Genomic DNA, 18,719 nt, shown 5'->3' with positions numbered 1-18,719 from the left:
AGTGCTCACACATCAAGTCTCCCATTCATATGCAACCAGGGCAGACCCTGCTTAGCTATGGGGACAAGTCATGCTTGCTACCACAAGACCAGCTCTCCTCATGATGTTTTTCTCAACTTGTGGTGGGTCTCCTCTTATTTTATGTACAGCTTTGAAGCCCTCTGATCACAGCGGTGTCTAAATCTGGCAAGTAAGTAAACAAGCAAACAAAATAAACTGCCTCCAGAGAACCAGCCCCACATGCCCCACTTCAAGCAAGGCAGAAGATGGTGTCATTTACACTCATGGCATTGCACAGCTCAACGATTATCAGCTTTTCCAACAGTGAAAATTAATTTGCTAGTTAATTCTAAATTTGTAATAGCAGCTGTTTCTATGCCTCTCTATGATATATGTGAGCCAAACAAAGACTGCAGCGATTCCGTAGATTCAGTTCAAAGGAACTGGAGGGCTAGTATGTCAACTTAGCCAAAAGCACAACAATTGGCAGAGAACACAATTACTATATGCAAATTGGACAAGGTTCCATTATAAAAACAATTAGACAAACAAAAGCCATGATTTAAACTAAAGGAATCCAATCTGGATCCTGGATATCAGGCATCACACTTAAAAGCCATTAGGAGGGAGGAAGGAAGGAATGAAGGAAGGAAGGAAGGAAGGAATAGCACACATACACACTAGGTAGCATCTATAGCTGTCCTTCGCCTGGAAGAAAAAGTGTTGCTCTGGACCAAGGACTAAGGGTCACTATGGATGCTACCCAAGATCAGTTGAAAAATACGGCACGTAGGTCACAATCCAATACGGACTTAAGAGTGCTTTGGGCCATCAGGGCCAGCTCTAGGGATTCTGGCGCCCTAGGCGAAGTATGACTTTGGTGCCTCCCTCAGCATTTGAGCCAGAGACGAGATGCAGCACCTCTCCTGTGTCTGAAAGGAGGTGAGGTGGGGGAGTTCCCCATGCAAAGTCAGAGATGAGAACCTGCCCCGCAGGAGCCCCTGGGGGAGAGGCAAGGGGTCAGCAGAGTGGCCACAAATGACTGCTAGCGACCAAGGCCATAAGATGGTAGACCCTGCTTCCGCGAAGGGGAAGGAAGAATGTTAACAAAGCGTGTGCGGAGATTTTAAACTGGCGGAGAGACAAAGAGACTGGGGACTTTGCACAGAGCCTTGTCAAAACAGAACGCTTTGGCAGCAACGCCGTCCACTTAGCGAACGAACGAGAGCAGACGATCCCATCTCATTATGCCACTTCCATTCCAAGACTGTTTTTTTCCTCCTTCCAAAAGGTACAACTTGCCTCTCTCAAAAGCACTTACTGTATTAATGAGGGAGGCAAAGGCACATCGTAAAAAATCTGAACTGCTAGTTTTATGCCAGCAGGAGAGAGAGAGTCAAGCAGTTACTTGGGTTCCAGGAATCTCAGCGCTATTTCCCACATGGGGTTATGAGTCAGATTATAAAGCAAGAGCAACTCTGCAAACGGGCCAAAGAGGCACCTTTGAAAGTGGGGGTTCTCTTCTGTGTAGCAGCGATGCAGCTCCACGTGGCCTCCCTCCTGTGGTGGTTGCAGGTGCCTCCTTTGAATTCCCTTCAAGACTGTGAGCTCCTTGGGGACGGGGAACCTTCTACAAGCTCTCTTGTGGCACACAGTTTGGGAGTCACCCCTGTTCACTAGGCAAAGAGGCACCTATGAAAGTGGGCGTTCCCCCACATTGAGCAGGGGAGAGCAACTGCCCCTATTCAGTCCAACAGAGGGTCTCTCCTGGGGACTCTTGCTGGTGTCTCCTTTGTCTTTCTTTTAAAATGGTGAGCTCTTTTGGGACACAGGACCATTTTCTCCCCTCTTGCTATGCTTTGAAAATGGGTTTGTGTGTGTGTGTGTGTGTGTGTGTGTGTGTGTGTGTGTGTTGAAAAACTCATAAGAACAGCCCTGCTGGATCAGGCCCAAGAAAGCCCATCTAGTCCAGCATCCTGTTTCACACAGTGGCCCACCAGATGCCTCTGGGGAGCCCACAGGCAAGAGGTGAGGGCATGCCCTCTCTCCTGCTGTGACTCCCCTGCAACTGGTACTCAGAGGCATCCTGCCTTTGAGGCTGGAGGTGGCCTATAGCCCTCTGACTAGTAGCCGTTGATAGATCTGACCACAGTGAATTTGTCTAAAACCATCCAAACTAGAGGCCATCACCACATCCCGTGGCAGGAATTCCACAAGTTGATTATTTTATTTATTTATTTATTTATTTATTATTACATTTTATATCCCGCTTTTCCTCCAAGGAGCCCAGAGCGGTGTACTACATCCTTAAGTTTCTTAAGTTTAAGTACTACATACTTAAGATTATGCGTTGTGTGAAAAAGTACCTCCGTCTGCTGGCCCTAAATTTCCCAGCAATCAATTCCATGGGATGACCCCTGGTTCTAGAGTTATGTGAGAGGGAGAAGGATTTATCGCTCTCCACTTCCTCTCCACAGCTCTCCCCCCACACGGGCCACCTACCGAGGTTACTGCAGAATTCCCCCACCATGCCGTCCGGATTGGCAGTGGGGATCTGGGTGAGTCCGGTCAGGATGAGGACGTCGCTGTTTTTGAGCGATGCTTGGTCCATAGGCTGAAAGACAACAGAATCAGTTTTAGCCCAGCAGTGGGCCGTACACAGCTAAGGGGTCGCCATTGCTCCTATGTGTCCTGTTGTGACTCCTAAGACTGACCGTGGCTGGGTTTGGATGCTACGGCAAGCACCACCATCTGGAAGCATGAGCAGGGCATGCTTCATCCTGAGGTCCAGGGACCAGTGGTGGCCCCCATCAAGCCTACGTGTGGCTCCTTGATGAATTGTTCACTGGGCCCGTGTGGAGCTTCGGCCCAAGCCAAGTCCCCCAGCACCATGTGGGGATGTCCATTCTCACTGTGCAGAGTTGTGCTTTGCCCAGCACCGGGGGCCTCTTTTGGAGGAAACTGAGCCCTTTTGAGCCCAAAAAGTTCTACAGCAGCTTCCTCAGCTCTGACCAATTATTTCCACTTCCCATTCGGGATGCTTCAACCCTTCAGCCATTGTGACTAGGAATGATGGGAGTTGTAGTCCAACACAATCTGGGGGCCCAAGGTTGAGAGCCCCTGGTGAGGTGAGCAGAAAAAAAAGCTCTGAATGTGCTTGCAAGATAAAAATTAAAAAATGAAATACTTGTCATATGAAAATGCCAATAAGACCATAAAAGTAATATTGAATCTGCCTGTGAAAAATATATGCCACGATTATGCAGTGTTCAATAGCCATAATTTCATCTTCCATGGAGTTGAGAGAGCGAGCATTGATTCCCTAGGTCACTGCACACAAGATACTTTGGAAGACTTTGAGAGAACCTTCTGAACTGCTCCCTCCCCTCCTCCCCCGGCCCCGCTCCGGCACCATCAGTCAACTCAAGTCCTGCTTTCTGAGCCAAGAGTCAGTTTTCTAAATCATTGGTGTTGAGGGGCATAGGGGCAAACTGTCCTTGTAGGAACGGTTGCTCAAGCGTCCCATTTCAACTGTTTAAAGACCCCATGAACTTTGGTTTTACTGGAGCTTCTTTCAGAACACAACATGAGAATATAGGAAGAGTCTTGTTGGATCAGATGGAAAGTCCATCTGCCCACTCTCAGAAATAGTATGCTGGGTTAGAAAGGAACATAGGAAGATGTCTTCTATCGAGTCAGACCATTGGTCCATCTAGCTGTGTATTGCCAAGACTGCAGGCAGGAGTCTCTCAGCCCTATCTGGAGATGCTACCAGGGAGGGAACTTGGGACTTTCTGCATGCAAGTGCTCTTCCCATCCCCTAAGGGGAATATCCCACAGTGCTCACATGTAGTCTCCCATTCAAATGCAAACCAGGAAAGAGCCTGCTTAGCAAAGGGGACAGTTCATGCTTGCTACCACAAGACTAGCTCTCCTCCCAGATTAGATCATCTAACCCAGCATACTGTTTCTGACAGTGGAGTGCTAGATGCCTACAGGAAGTCCACAAACACGGCTTGAAGCCATACCCTTTTCCTTGGCAGACACTCGGACCAACGCTGCACTAGGGCAATGGACAAGGATGCACCCAGGTAAGAAGGTCACATAGCTGAGTGTTTGCTCAGTCTCTCGCGCACTCCATCCACTTGTGCAAGCATTGTGCTTGCACAACAATGAGTGGAGATGGCTTCTGGAGTTCTTTGAGAGTGTCAACAGGTGTGTGGATCAAGGTGATTGAGTTGACATAATATACCTGGACTTTCAAAAAGCTTTTGACAAAGTTCCTCATCAAAGACTCTTGAGGAAACTTAACAGTCATGGGATAAGGGGACAGGTTCATGCGTGGATTGGTAACTGGTCGAAGGACAGGGAACAGAGGGTAGGTATAAACAGAGAGTTCTCTAAATGGAGGGAATTAAGAAGTGGGGTCCCCCAGGGATCTGTACTGGGACCAGTGCTCTTTAACATGTTCATAAATGATCTAGAAGTTGGGGTGAGGTGGCCAAATTTGCAGAGGACACCAAAATATTTAGGGTAGTGAAATAAACAGAGAGATAAACAAAGATTTACTAGGCTTGTACTCAAATAGGATGGTGGTTATATTTTGTGAAAAACTTTGTGTGCCTGTCCCCATTTCAGCAAAGTTTGCTCCCATCCCCAACAAAAATGTGCATCTGCTTAGAGAGGGGCTGCTGGGCTACAACTTCCATTATCCCTCACCATATACTCTGGGAACTGAAGTCCAAAAACAGCTGTAGCCCTGACTCAGAGTAGAGGCAAGGGCATTCCCCTCCTTTGGCTTTCTGACACCATCATGAAGCCAAATCTGATGGGACAATGTGGTGGTGTTAGGAAGTCTATGCAGAGTGAGGGCAGTGCTTGACTCTGTCAGTCTGAATGGCTATGTGATCAAGTGACATCACCAGACTGCCTAAATGAACCTGGATGGGCTAGGACCATGATGGGGGTGGGCGGTAGGGCCGATTTCATAAAAGAATTGCGCTGAACTTCAGAAGCTGCTGAAAACCAGTGACAGACAGTGCATGAAAAATCTAGGGAAAATTCGCCCCCTCCCCTCCAAGCTTCTCTTTCTCCCTGAAAATTTTCATGGGTGGAAATTTGGTCTGCAGCAAGCTGGCCTGTAGCTCAGAACAGCGTAACCAACCCCATCGCCTGCGTAGCTCATCAATCCTCCAAACTGTAGCCACCTTTCTATGAAAAAAACAATTATGGATCTGAGAATTAATTTACTGGAAATTACATCTATAGCACTATGAAGACTTTGACCTTTGATGAGCAGGGTGGAGGAATTGGCAGCCGCGTCAGTCATCATTCCTTCAAGGAAAGATAATTCAGAGGGTGATCTAGCTGCAGCCTGGCAACTGTCTTCAAGGATTATACAGTGAAATATGCCACGAGACATTTATTCTTTTTTAAAGAGGAAAAGAAGCAGAGAATCTATGGAGCTTTAGAGATGTTTTAAACGGGAAAGCTAAAAATATGAATGATTCTTAGCCTCTGTTACTAACAGAAACACTGCATTTTTTAATTATAAGACAGGGCCTGTCTTTCTTTTATGCTTTGTAAAGCGTTTAGCTTTTTTAAAGTGCTGCATAAATAATCAATATAATTATAATTATAATTAAAAAGATCAGGTAGCAGGTGCCTATGTTCTTGCGTAAATTTATTTTGACTGCAAAACAGCCACTCAGGTGTCAAATATTACATTAACTGATAACATTAGCTTGCAGATTAAAACAAGGCCCCCTCCTGCAAGACCCCCTCCAACGCCACGATTCTGTGAAAACTCCAGTTTCACTCTGTAAGCGTAATTTATTGTCAATTTTAAATGTAAGCACTGCTCTGACTTCTCCCCCTCTTCCTTTTTCCTTGCAGCAAAGGAGGCTCGTATGTTGGGCGAATGCACACTGGATTACTGGAAGAACAGAATGAACACCGGGGGTTCTCAGATGTTGTTGGACTACAACTCCCATCATCCCAGCCACAATGGCAAAAGGCATGATGGGCATTGTAGTCCAACAACATGGGGGACCCAGGTTTGAGAACGCCTGCTCTAAAGCAAAAATGCTTCAACCTATTGCCCTGGCCATCCTTTCAACAACTTTGCAAGTTAGGTCTGTATTGTTATCTCCATATTGGAGCTGCATATTTCAGTTGCTGCTCGGCTTAGGCCACCTAATGAATTGTTGGCCAAGGAGAGATCCAAACAGGAGATGTCAAAGCTCACACTTGTGACTATATAGATGAAGCGACAAAGCTGCCATTGGTCCATCGAGCCCCGTATTGTCTGCACAGACTGGCAGCAGCTCTCCAAGGTTTCAGGCAGGAGACGCTCCCAAGGATTGAACCCGGGACCGCCTGCACGCAAAGCAGATGCTCTGCCAATGAGCTACGGCCCTTCCCGCGATATACCAGCTCTCAGCTCTATGATGCCTATGACTCAATAATTATTCAGTATATTAAAGCATAGATGCTGTGCAGATGATAAAAGTAAACATGCTCCTGCCCAGATTTAGAATACATCTGAGAGACAGCATAAGGTTGCAAAGGTGAGTCCTGTCATCCAAGGAGAACTCCATCGAAAGCTGGCTCATCCAGAGTCAGACCGCTGGTCCACAGGAACACAGGAGGCTGCCTAAACTGAGTCAGACCACGGGCCCATCTAGCTCAGTATTGTCTAGAGATCAAGGGTCCCCAACCTGTGGATCTCCAGATGCTGCTGAACTACAACTCCCATCACCCCCAGCTACAATTTATTGTTACTGGGGAAGATGGGAGTTGTAGTTCAGCAAGATCTGCTGAACCACAGGTTGCAGGAGATGCTGCCAGGAACTGAACCTACAGCCTTCTGCATGCAAAGCAGATGCTCTAACCACTGAGCTACAGTCCCCCCACCCCCCAAGCTGCAGACCCTCCTTTCCTCACTGCAGGAGCTTGTCTGGGCACTGAACTTAGGAGCTCCTGGACCCACAGCAAGAATCATGGCCCTAGACCAACAAGTCAACTCCATTCAACTTTATGCAATTGGAAATCAACACTTCTGAGTTTTGAAAAGATTTGGTACCTGTGGATGTGTGGTGAGGAGCGAGGATCCCGAGACATAGGAAACCTTCTCATAATGTGACTGTATGATCCAATTGGAACTGCCGAGCGCATATCCAGAGCTGAGAGGAGACACCAGAACCGCACCAAAAAGCTCCTGAGGATAGAGGTGGGGGGAAGAAAAAGGAAACAATGGTTTTCTCCCCAGAAAATATTTCCTGGCGTTCTGCAAATTATTACAACAGTGGCATTCATTCTCTGAAAGCTATATGGATCCTCCTGGTTCAGGGGCAGTATATCTGAGAATGCCAGCTGCTAGAGATAAGCAACAGAAGAGAGCCGTTGCCTTCAAGCCCTGCTTGTGGGCTTTTGAGCAGTATCTGGTTGGCCATTTTGGGAAGCTGAATGCTGGACTAGCTGGGCCTTTGGTCCAGTCCAAGAGAGCACTTCTTATGTTCTTATATATTATTACGGAGGCCGGGTCTAGCGACAGCTATTGATCAGGATAGCTAAATGGAACCTCCATGTAAAGGGGCAGTATACCTTAGATTATTAAGGCCTGCTGGAGACAAGCGACAGGCTTCTCAGAAGAATCTGTTTGGCCATTCTGGGAAAGAAGGTGCTGGATGGTGGACTTTTGGTTTGACCTAGCAGGTCTTCCTTTTATCTCCCTGTGTTAACGAAGGAATTGAAAACTGCTTCCCCTTTCCACAATTAAGACACTGGCTGACATCCAGACTGATGCTGAGCAGTGCAAATTCTGCAGTAGAGCCAAGATGTTGTGCTAGCTAGTTCGGCTAAGTTGGGATCCTGTGTTCCAAATTAGCATTGTGCTGGTGCAAACTGTGGCATATCTCCTGCTGTGAAACCTGTTCCTCAGTCTGTGAGGGCTGCAGGGAATGATGCCAAGCTTTCTGCTGTCCCGCGGCATGAAGCGCGAAGCTTGCCCAGGTGGACCAAGGAAGCAAGAGACCGAGTGACTCTGAGCAACCCCTCAGCTACGTGACCTCCCTAGGATGACCTCTTTGTCTGTTGCACCAGCGCGGTCTTCGCCTGGATGTCAGCATACTTAAAATATTTATATCCCACGTATCAAGCTCAATTTTTGAGGCATCTTACAATATAATGGAGTCGGCAATACGCACCTAAAAATCCGTGAAATGTAAACAAGCAGATTGCAAACATTAATCAACAGCATGGAAAACAAGTTTAGAGAACAATACCATTAAATATTACTCCGAGATACAAAATTCCTTTAAAAGTCTGCACAAAGAGCAGTGTGATTAGCTGGCCTCTCAAAACCATTCAGGAGGGTGCCAAACAGACCAGTCCCCCAGTGCTGCTCAACCTGAGGAGAACTTCTTTAAAAGAAGCAAAGGAGCAGGATTCTGCCATGAACCCTAGTTCAGATGGGGCCCCCAGGGATTCAACACCCCCAGGGGATAGCCAGAAGCCGCTCCTTCAATAACATCTGGCCTGTGTGGTCCCAATTCTAGGGAACTCAATGCACTTCATGGGCACCCCCACTTTTTCTCCAGGCTCTCCTTCATCACCATCATTATCATCATCAGCAGCAGTAGCAACAGGCCCATGCTGAAGTTCAACATGCCAGTAAAATGGTGCCCGTTGGGTAGCCCGAAGGTCTCATTCCACCTGCCTCCTGAGGCCAGCCCCCCATGTGTGTGCTAGATCTGGGTCCTGAGTACATCCCTGGAGAGGTGGAGCCATCAGGTCCAGCTGCTCCATGTTAACGGAACAGCGGTACGAAGAAATTCTACACCTCGCTTTGAGGACCCAGTGCTGGATCACTGTGTGTCTCCTGCTAGTCAGCCTCTGGGCGAAGACCATGCTCCTGCCATTGCTGACAACGGGGTAGGAGGAAATGAGCATGAGCAAATGGAGGGCTTTCTACAAATGAGGTGCCACCGCTGAGAAGGCTGTCTCACCTTAACTCACTGGGTGGAAACACTCTGAGCAGGGTCTTTGAAGAACAACAATAGCTAGGCCGAGATTTGAATAGAGAAGGGGTATACCATCCCAATCCCATACCCAAGAGGAAGAGGAGGAGGAGGAGGAGGAGGAGGAGGAGGAGGAGGGAAGGTGGTTCTGGGTTCCTTCTCATTCAAGATACTCACAATTTTTTGGGAATACCCAACAAGCTGGATTTTACTGAGTGCCGAGTTCACTTCCTGCATGTTGTAGCATCTCCTCCACGTCACAACTTCAACCGCGTCTTTCAGAGGGGCAGGAAGAAGCCTGGACAGAGCAGATCGGATTAGGGTTTGCCAGCACACTACAGTTCCAGACCATCCTAACACATTTCTGGAAATATGGATGAGGACAAGGGGTGGGGCCAAAACAGTGGATCTCTCCATGCTTTAATGCATTTTCTTTATATTGTTTTTATGTAGACTGCTTTGAGCACAGGGGAAAGTGGAATTTAAAAAAAAATTAAGCTTGGAAGCTTCATCACTGAGTTCCTGTCGAGTCTTCACAGGGACTCAGCAATCTTGTTAGGTGCATTTTTGAAGAGAAGAAGCAGGTGGCGGGGGGGGGGGGGAGATTCTGAGGTTATACACCCAGCACCATGACAAGAATCACATTTCACAGGGTGGAAGAATTCTAGCAATGCCTATTCTGAAAGTATTCATCCTCACTGGGGCTCTTTCTGGTTGGCTCTAATAAATTTGTTTTAATTCATGTCATAAAGCAGGGCTTTTAAAAATGTGCAACCAGACGCAAAACGTGCAGTTCCAGGAAAAAGAAAAAATGCATTGCAAAAGAGGATTTGTGCAGTTCAAAAATTCGAGTCATGAACAAATTTTATTATGTTAACTCATGTACAAAGTGACTGAGAACAAGTGAGTACTCCTCTAGGACCCCAGACTTTGTTACTGCAAGTAAGCTCATGATCCTAAGGGAATATCTGAAACTAAATTATAGTCTATTGTTGTCTACTGGCGCAGCGGGAAAATGCTTGACTAACAAGAAGAAGGTTGCTGGTTCGAATCCTCGCTGGTAGGTTTCCCAGACTATGGGAGTCACCTATATCGGGTAGCAGCGATATTGGAAGATGCTGAAAAGCATCATCTCATACTGCACGGGAGGAGGCAATGGGAAACCCCACCTGTATTCTACCAAAGACAACCACAGGGCTCTGTGGGCACCAGGAGTCAACACTGACTCAACAGCACACTTTACGCTACCTATGGAAGTTCCAACGGAAGCCGTTGGAAAGATCTTGACCATCTCATGGCTGCCTGAACATAGGCTACCATGAGAGAGAGAGAGAGAGAGAGAGAGAGAGAGAGAGAGAGAGAGAGTCCAGATAATCAACCTTCTTAATATATTGCTTGTATCAACCTGAGCTTGCTTGCGTACCTACAATGGAAGATCTGAAAACAAAACGGATAGTATTTGAAAATGCCCCGAGTTGTCATTACGCAATAACAGAACTTACTTTGTTGACTGATAGGAGTATTGCTGAAGGGGAGAATTCAGCCAATGGAAGGCCTGAAAAGTTGATTTAATTTGGCTGAGATATAAAGGCTGGAGACCTGGTATGTTGAGAAGATCCTTTCTGGAGCCTTTTGGCTTTTGTTTGTTCTCTCCCCTTTTTAGACTATTAGTTTTTCAGGATGAAAGGAAGCTTCTTTGGGAGGTTTTATCTCCGCCTTTTTAGCCAAATTTTTACTTTTGCTGTAACATTTTTGTAATATTAATAGAGTTCCAGAGACATTTCAGCTTGGAGACTGGTAGATCTCAAATTTTATTTATTTGTATTTTGACTGTGAATTTTATTTAATACCGTCTATTGCTGGGAACGAGCTTCCCAGGAATCTAAGCAGGAGGAGGGAAGAAGTTTGATTGAGCTGCATAGTAGTTGTATGAAGCTTATCATGCTGTATTGAAAATGTTTCTTTCTATGTTTCTTCCCCATGCATGCATTTAAGTCCCTTGGCTTAATTTCTTCTTATTTTCTCTGTAAAACACTTAAGGAGGCGGTTCTCACGACCGCCAAAAAGCGGGCTAAGGGACCCTAGCCTGCTTTTTGGCAGTCGCTGAGCGGCTCCCGGCAGCAGACCCCGCAAAGTACCCCTCTCCTTAGCCCAGGGTAATGGAGCGTGTGCTGCTGCGGTGTGGCTCCATGTCGTGGCAACTCACGAGGAGACTCCCGACTGGAAGGCAAAAAAGCAGGCTCCCGGCTCGGGGGTCTCTCCAGCATGCTCTGCGCGCTCGCACAGAGCATGCTGGAACTTCTGGGGGCTGCGTGGCCCCTGAACTCCCCAGCCCCCGCCGGCTCTGTAACAGAGCCGTCAGTCGTGTGGGCAGCCGATCCGGCCGCCCAGGGCACACTGGAGAATTGTCTCCCCGCATAACCCTATCAGACGGTTCCCACTGATCATGGGAACTGCCTCAATGCCTGAATAAACTGCTTTGATCTGTTTCAGTAAAACCAGTAAGTCAGTTTTCTCTGAGTTAGAGGGCGGCCTTTCTAGCCACAGGTTCTCCCATCAATTAGCCCACTGGGGCAAATCAGGCCCACTGGACCTCATTTTCATCAGGGTAGCCAGATCCAGCCGAAAATGGTAGGGGTGATCTTGGACCCCATGACTTTGTGCAGGGGTACGTGAGAAGGCTAGCCAGTGCCGACTTCTTGTGAGAGCCAGGCACAGTCATGCAAGAGGTAGGGAGTCTCTCACAAGATTGTTGGGGCTCATGGGGCTACTAATGATTATTAAGAGCATTTATCTTAACCACACAAGTTCTCAAAGTGGGTTTACACAGGAAAAGGAGTCAGACTCCCCCCAGTCTCAAATGGGCTCTGCCTACAATACCTGGGACGCTGACAAACAGGAGTCCTGGAGCCTGGTGCTTGGCAGCCATGCTTAAGGATGTTTATGGAAACTTCTTTCGCTTATCTCTGCATCCACTGGTGTTCAGACCCTACGAGATTTTCCGGAGCAAAGGGTCTCTGAACATCGGCAGAGTTCATTTCCAACCCCCCTTTCAAGGATTATCTCTACCGGCAGTAGCTGCACTGGCCTTACTAGACATTTTCCCAGCAGGAAAGAGGCACAGGTTACTTGTGCCCCCCACCACCACTCGACAACCTCCAACACCACTCGACAACTTCCAATCAACCGAGCAGCTCACCCAGGCCATTTTGGCTGACACACCCAGAGCTCCCAGAGAGATCCAGCTATCATAGAACACTATCCTGTAACTCTCAAGAGAAGAGACGGGCTCTCTGTCTTCAAGCGGGGAAAGCTGCTAGTAGTCTATCCCAATTGCCTGACTTCCCAGTCTAGTTACTTGTAAAGGTAAAGTTGTGCCGTCGAGTCGGTGTCGACTCCTGGCGCCCACAGAGCCCTGTGGTTGTCTTTGGTAGAGTACAGGAGGGGTTGACCATTGCCATCTCCCAAGCAGTATGAGATGATGTTGCCTTTCAGCATCTTCCTATATTGCTGCTGCCTGATATAGGTGTTTCCCATAGTCTGGGAAACATACCAGTGGGGATTTGAACCAGCAACCTCTTGCTCCCTAGGCAAGTTACTTCCCTGCTGAGCCTTGTAGCCTACCAGAATAGAACACTCTCCTGCATTAGCGCTGACAGATTCCCAGTTCTGAAGATTCTCTCCCGCTCTGTGTAGGCTTTAAAATGTCATGGGATGCGATTCTAAGCAAACGACACCACAAATCATGAAGTCGGGTTTTGCAGGGGTTGACATACCCAGAGTGCAATGGGTGAGCCTCACCTTGGGAAAACCTCCTTTTTGATCAAGGTATCTCCCTGGCCAGGGAGTAAAGGTTTGATTGATTAACTCTAAGCAACAAAGTATGTGTGTGCAAAGAAAATGCAGAGGAGAGTTGGACCGGTGCCTGCTATGTGCACAAATTTCAGTCACATGTCATTGCACAATTCCAATTTTCCTTTAAACAAGCCCGGTAATAAGGGTTTCTTGATTTTTCCCGGATCTTGGGCTTCAGTTTGCAGGTTATGTGGTACAAGAGCATGAATGTGGTAGTGTGGACTGTATGGTAATATAGGCTAATAAACCTATAACTTTCCCAAGTTTGGTCCAGTGCCTTCATCCTCCAGGAAAATGGAAAGGTTTATGCCTCTGCTTGTGTCAAGTTTTGGGTGGTATAGAAATATGTCAAAATAAATAAATAAATAAATTTGGTGCAAGACAGGGGTTTGCAAACCTGGGTCCCCAGATGTTGTTGGACTACAACTCCCATACTCCCCTGCCACAATGGTCAATGGATGATGGGAGTTGTAGTCCAACATCTGGGGACCCTGGTTTGTGATCCCTTGGTGAAAGGGAAACAAACAAGAGGAGGTAGAAGATTATATGCAGTGACTGAAAGGGTTAGAATTAATAATGTACAAATGTGGCACTGCTCAGATAGAGAAGATGTCAATGTATTTGCCCCACATCTCTTGGAATTTATCTACTTCTCCCAGACTACAATTTGTCCCCTTTTCTTGTGCAGCTAGATCAAGCGGTTCATAGGAACATAGGAAGCTGCCTTCTACTGAGTCAGACCATTGGTCCATCTAGCTCAGTATTGTCTACACAGACTGGCAGCAGCTTCCCTAAGGTTGCAGGCGAGAGTCTCTCCCAGCCCTATCTTGGAGAAGCCAGGGAGGGAACTTGGAATCTTCTGCACGCAAGCATGCAGGTGCTCTTCCCAGAGCACCCCCAGGGGAATATTTTACAGTGCTCACACGTAGTCTCCCATTCAAATGCAAACCACGGTGAACCCTCCTTAGCAAAGCAATCTTGCACCCATCAACCAATTTCTGGAGGAGATCTTTGCTTTCCAGCTTTGAAGAGCCAGCCTTTTAACAACCAGAAAGGCTCTCAGCAGCCAAGCTATTTTTCGGGAGCAGAGTCTTCACATTATCCAAACTTGTGGATAATGTCTATGGCCTCCTTAAAAGAGGCTCTGAGAGTTAGGTTAGTTCTCGCTAGGACTTTGGTCCAAAGTGGACGCATTACTCTGCAGCTGTCCTTGGCTCTAAGAAGCTGTGTTGCAAAGTATTTTCAATGCAAGAATTAAGATCTGTTTTACACCTTGGAAAATCCATTGTTTCAAGACCTGAAGTCATGAATGGCAGCATTGCAGCACATAAGAAAGATGGCCATCTCCTGGGAAATAAATCTCCTACAGTACCATGAGCCCAGGCAGGAAGCAGTGAGAGCTGCCAAAGAGTGCAAGAAGAATAGGCTTCCTATTTTGTATATTAAACAGATGCCAAATCAAAAGCTAATACCAACCCATTTCCAGTGATTTATGGACATTGGTCAAGATTTGCTGATCGGTTTGTTTAAAATAACCTAATTTATGGGCGTATCTGTTGGGTCAGTGAACCTCTCCTCTATAATTTAAGATACTGAAGAAAGCATTAAGGAGAGCTTTTGCCAAGACCACCAGATGCACCTTGCACATGGAACTGCAATTCCGACACATGTCAACAGAAAGCAAAGTATAATTTGTCCTCTTTCGGGAAATGCTGGAAATCCTGCCTAAACCCAAAGAGCAGATGGCCTTCTCCGCAATCCCTTCTCCACCTTCTCTGCCATCTTTACAGCACAATCCTACACTCTGAAGAAAGTTCTGCTGTGTTCAGTGGGCCTTACACCCAGATTAATGTGCACCTTTGTTGACTGTTCCCCCAGTTTGAAGAAATCTTTTTGGAGATCTTCACAGCATGACTGAGATTTCATCATCATCATGGAGACTTGTAGCATCTTCTCAAACTTGGCTGCCTCACTGCTCAGTCCTGATTCCTGATCATTTATGAATATGTTAAGTAGCACCAATCCTAATACAGATCCTTGGAGGACCCTACTTCTTACTTCCCACTTACTTGTGAGAAGTTCTACTCTTTGCTTGGATCAGTTACTGATCCATTAGAGGACCCATTCTCTTATCTCATGAAACTGAAATCTAAATTTATATCACACGCACACACACACCCCGTGGGTGAGAAAGACAGAGGGGTTCACACCACTGACAGGAACCACTGGGGCCTCTGGGGCCAGCAGGGTGGTGCTGTGCTGTAGTCTGCACAACTGGTTTCCTGCTTTGAACAGGGGCAGCTGCTTGTTTGCTTGTTCTTTCCTTTTGCAGACCTGGTGGGTGTAGTAGCTTGTTCACTGCCATACTATCAGGAACCTGTGATTTAGTTTTTTAACATGGAATAAAGCAACCTTTTTCACACTGGAGAACAAGCAGCTGTTCTATCATCCCTTCTTAGTGTACACAGTTGGAAACACAAACACACATCTTCATGAAGACATAATGTGGGGGAATCATGGCAGGATCCAGTGGAAAGTGCAGATAGTGAGCTCAGGTCTCTTGCATGGGAAGAAAGTAAAAGGAGACCCACAGCTTTCCCCTCTGTAGCTCAGATTCTAGGGCTCCAGCTGGGTTCCAGGAGAATGGCTTCCTGGCTTTGCTGCCTCCAGCCTTAAAATACTACTACTACTACTACTACTACTACTACTACTATGGATATTTATATACCGCCCTTCAACCAAAGTTCTCAAAGCGGTTTACACAGAAAAATAAACACGACATAAATAAAATGGCCCCCTATCCCCAAAGGGCTCACAATCTACAAAGTAACATAAGGCTGACACCAGCAACAGCCACTGGAGAGATGCTGTGCTGGGGATGGATAGGGCCATCTGCTCTCCCCCTGCTAAATAAAGAGAAGCACTGCTTTAAAAAGACGACTCTTTGCTCAGTTAGCAGGGGTGAACGAGGCCTCTTAGACAACAGGGACCTCCTACTTCCTCCCTGGCTGAGACTCACTTCCTGTTTTCTTCCCAACTGCCTTGTGACTGCCATATCTCATGTGCCTAGGGAATGTGTCTCTGTCATCTGTCAAGGTCAACACCCTGACATCACCCTATAGGATGGGCGTAGTTGCACCTCTACTGCCACGCCTCCGGAGCAATCTGCTCCGACTCTGCCTCGCTCCTCGATTTATAGCCCTCCCCTGGTCTTGGCTCTGGTGCGCTCACCCGGCCCTTCCTGCTAAAGCAACCTCCTGTCTCTGCAGCATCCATCCTGAAGGTGCCCCTGTTTGGGTTTGTGGGACAAAAGAGGTGCAAAAATAATAGAAACCACCAAGACTCCATTTGATTAAGAAACCCCAGCCACTCAAAACCCAAGGGGGTTAGAAGCCGCTCAGCAATTAGCTCAGACTGCACAACGGCTCCGATGCACTCAGTAAATTCCCCACAACGTGTCTGGTTTAAAATGTTCCTGTGCTTTAAATAATAAAGATAATACCACTGCGGAATGCAGCCTATTCAGGGCAGAAGCAGCCGAGCTGCAAAAACGATAACGTGAGGAACCAGCCCCTTAGGGGGCTGTACGAGCAAGGGTATCAGCAGCCTGCCACAACAGCCACCCCAACGCTTCACATCAAAAGCACAGCTGAAGCAGTCTTTGAGGAGGTTGGGCGCCATTGGGCATCAGAGCCGTTCACTTCTAAGACCGTCAGCTCACAAGAAAGATGCATCCGGGTGGAGCAGCTAGCCATGTGAGGGGTGGCTGACCCCCAAACTCATTTAGGGCATTTAGCCAGCCTCCTGCAAGTCTATAGGGCTGGTCCTGTGGTGACCACTACACAGTCTACAAAGCTAGAGTCCTCCTCTGGGCACAGAGAGTACAGGTTTGCTCCTGCGGGGAAAGGGTACTAGTCTTTCCTAGAGAACCACGTTGAACTGGAAACGTACAAGAAGCTGATGCTCAGACAAATTCGGAATGGCAGGATTTCTGATGAACACTATATCCATTTTTCTGTTGGCCAGATAATCCAGCTTAAAAAAAATTGTTTTAATAAGTATTGGGTCAGGGCTCTAAGAATTAATAGGAACATAGGAAGCTGCCATATACTGAGTCAGACCATTGGTCTATCTAGCTCAGTGTTGTCTTCACAGACTGGCAACGGCTTCTCCAAGGTTGCAGGCAGGAATCTCTCTCAGCCCTCTCTTGGAGATGCTGCCAGGGAGGGGATTTGGAACCTTCTGCTCTTCCCAGGGAAGCTCCATCCCTTAAGGGGAATATCTTACATTGCTCACACTTCTAGTCTCCCTTTCACATGCAACCAGGGTGGACCCTGCTTAGCTAAGGGGACAAGTCATGCTTGCGACCACGAGACCAGCTCTCCTCCCTCCTTGGCTACTGGCACAAGAGTAGAAGATGCACTTTGCATGCAGAAGGTCTCGGGTACCAATTTCCTGACAGCTCCAGGTAGGATGGAGAGCTGCAGCCTGTCAGTATATAGAGTGCACGAGGGTTCTCAGATGCTGTTGGACTACAACTCCCACCCTCCCTAGCCACAATAACAACAAAAGTTGTAGCCCGACAATATCTGGGGACTCAAGGTGGGGAACCCCGGAGAAGACAATACTGACTCGTATAAAGCATCTCCCCATGTTTACGTTTCTAGTCCTTAAGATGAATGATGTAAAACCAGCAAATATAGACAGAAGCCACTTAGCTTATATGTGGCAGAAATTAGTTGTCCTTGGTGCAGCAGGCCCTCAGCTCTTGCCTGTGGGCTTCCCAGAGGCATCTGGCGGGCTTCTATGTAATTCAGGATGCTGGACTAGAGAGGCCTTCTTGGGCCTGATCCAGCAGGGCTCTTCTTATGATTTGAGTTATCTTGAAACAGTTTTTACCTTTCTCTTTTCTTTTTTGATGCTGCAAGTAGGGCTCATAGCATTCAAGTTAATTTGTTAAAATTTTAATTGTTAATTTGTTTTAATTATTTTTATCATGCTGTAAACCACCCTGAGCCATTTTGGAAGGGCAGCATACAAATCTAATGAACGAACGAACAAACGAACAAACAAACAAACAAACAAATAATGTTTGAATGCGGCCCCATATTAAAAATTGCCTACACACAGCAAACTAGCAGATTATATACCTCTTGCTTGTAATCCTAATCCTCAGCCCTAAAAGCATCTGCAAGGGGGAAAGCAGAGGAAATGGGAGTATCCCTGCTCCTTCCTTCCCTGCTGTTGCTCTCCATCCCCATTAAGGTCCAAAGTTTAAGATGAGCCATTTCTCCAAAGCCCAAAGGATATGCAGGAATGCTCCCATGCAGAGAAACAAAAGGAGGGAGAGCCCCTCATAGAAACCCTCCAAGGGGAAGAGTCCTGGGGTGGGGTGGGAGCGGTACCTTACCGTTGCATGTCCTTGTTCTTCCACAAGGAGGCAGACTGAGCCTTTGGCACCCGTTCAATAAAGTTCACCAGTTCCTCCATGAGGAGCCTGCAAACAGGAGCAGCATCATTAGAAATCCCAGTTCTCAGCACAAGATGAAAGACAGTTGGTTGTAATGACACACTAACACAAGTTATAGCACAGGGGTCAAGTGGTCAGGCTCTTCCAGAACTGCACTACGTCAGGCTGCAGGTGTTGTTGATGGTGTTCATGTGGGTTGTTTCTTGTAAGAACAGCCCTGCAGGATCAGGCCCAAGGCCTCTCTAGTCCAGCATCCTGTTTCGAACAATGGCCCACCAGATGCCTCTGAGAAGCCCACAGGCAAGAGGTGAGGGCACGCTCCTTCTCTTGCTGTTGCTCCCCTGCAACTGGTAGGCATCATGCTTCTGAGGCTG

General features: G+C 47.2%; 1 protein-coding gene across 5 annotated transcripts in view; it reads right to left on the bottom strand.

Moving 5' to 3' along the window:
- Nucleotides 1-18,719, bottom strand: part of INTS9 (integrator complex subunit 9) — a 96,901-nt gene that overhangs the window by 34,801 nt on the left and 43,381 nt on the right. For all 5 annotated transcript variants that reach the window (XM_053249106.1, XM_053249104.1, XM_053249127.1 and 2 more), the window contains 4 exons: nt 18,286-18,372; nt 9,198-9,318; nt 7,085-7,219; nt 2,503-2,614 (listed from right to left, as the gene is read on the bottom strand). In XM_053249106.1, the coding sequence (XP_053105081.1) occupies nt 2,503-2,614; nt 7,085-7,219; nt 9,198-9,318; nt 18,286-18,372 (455 nt within the window). The remainder of the gene's footprint in view (nt 1-2,502; nt 2,615-7,084; nt 7,220-9,197; nt 9,319-18,285; nt 18,373-18,719) is intronic.

The sequence above is a fragment of the Hemicordylus capensis genome, chromosome 1 (genome assembly GCF_027244095.1).
Source record: "Hemicordylus capensis ecotype Gifberg chromosome 1, rHemCap1.1.pri, whole genome shotgun sequence".
Lineage (NCBI taxonomy): Eukaryota > Metazoa > Chordata > Lepidosauria > Squamata > Cordylidae > Hemicordylus > Hemicordylus capensis.
Note: the sequence above shows the minus strand (reverse complement) of the source record. Positions and strands in the feature narration are given on the sequence as shown.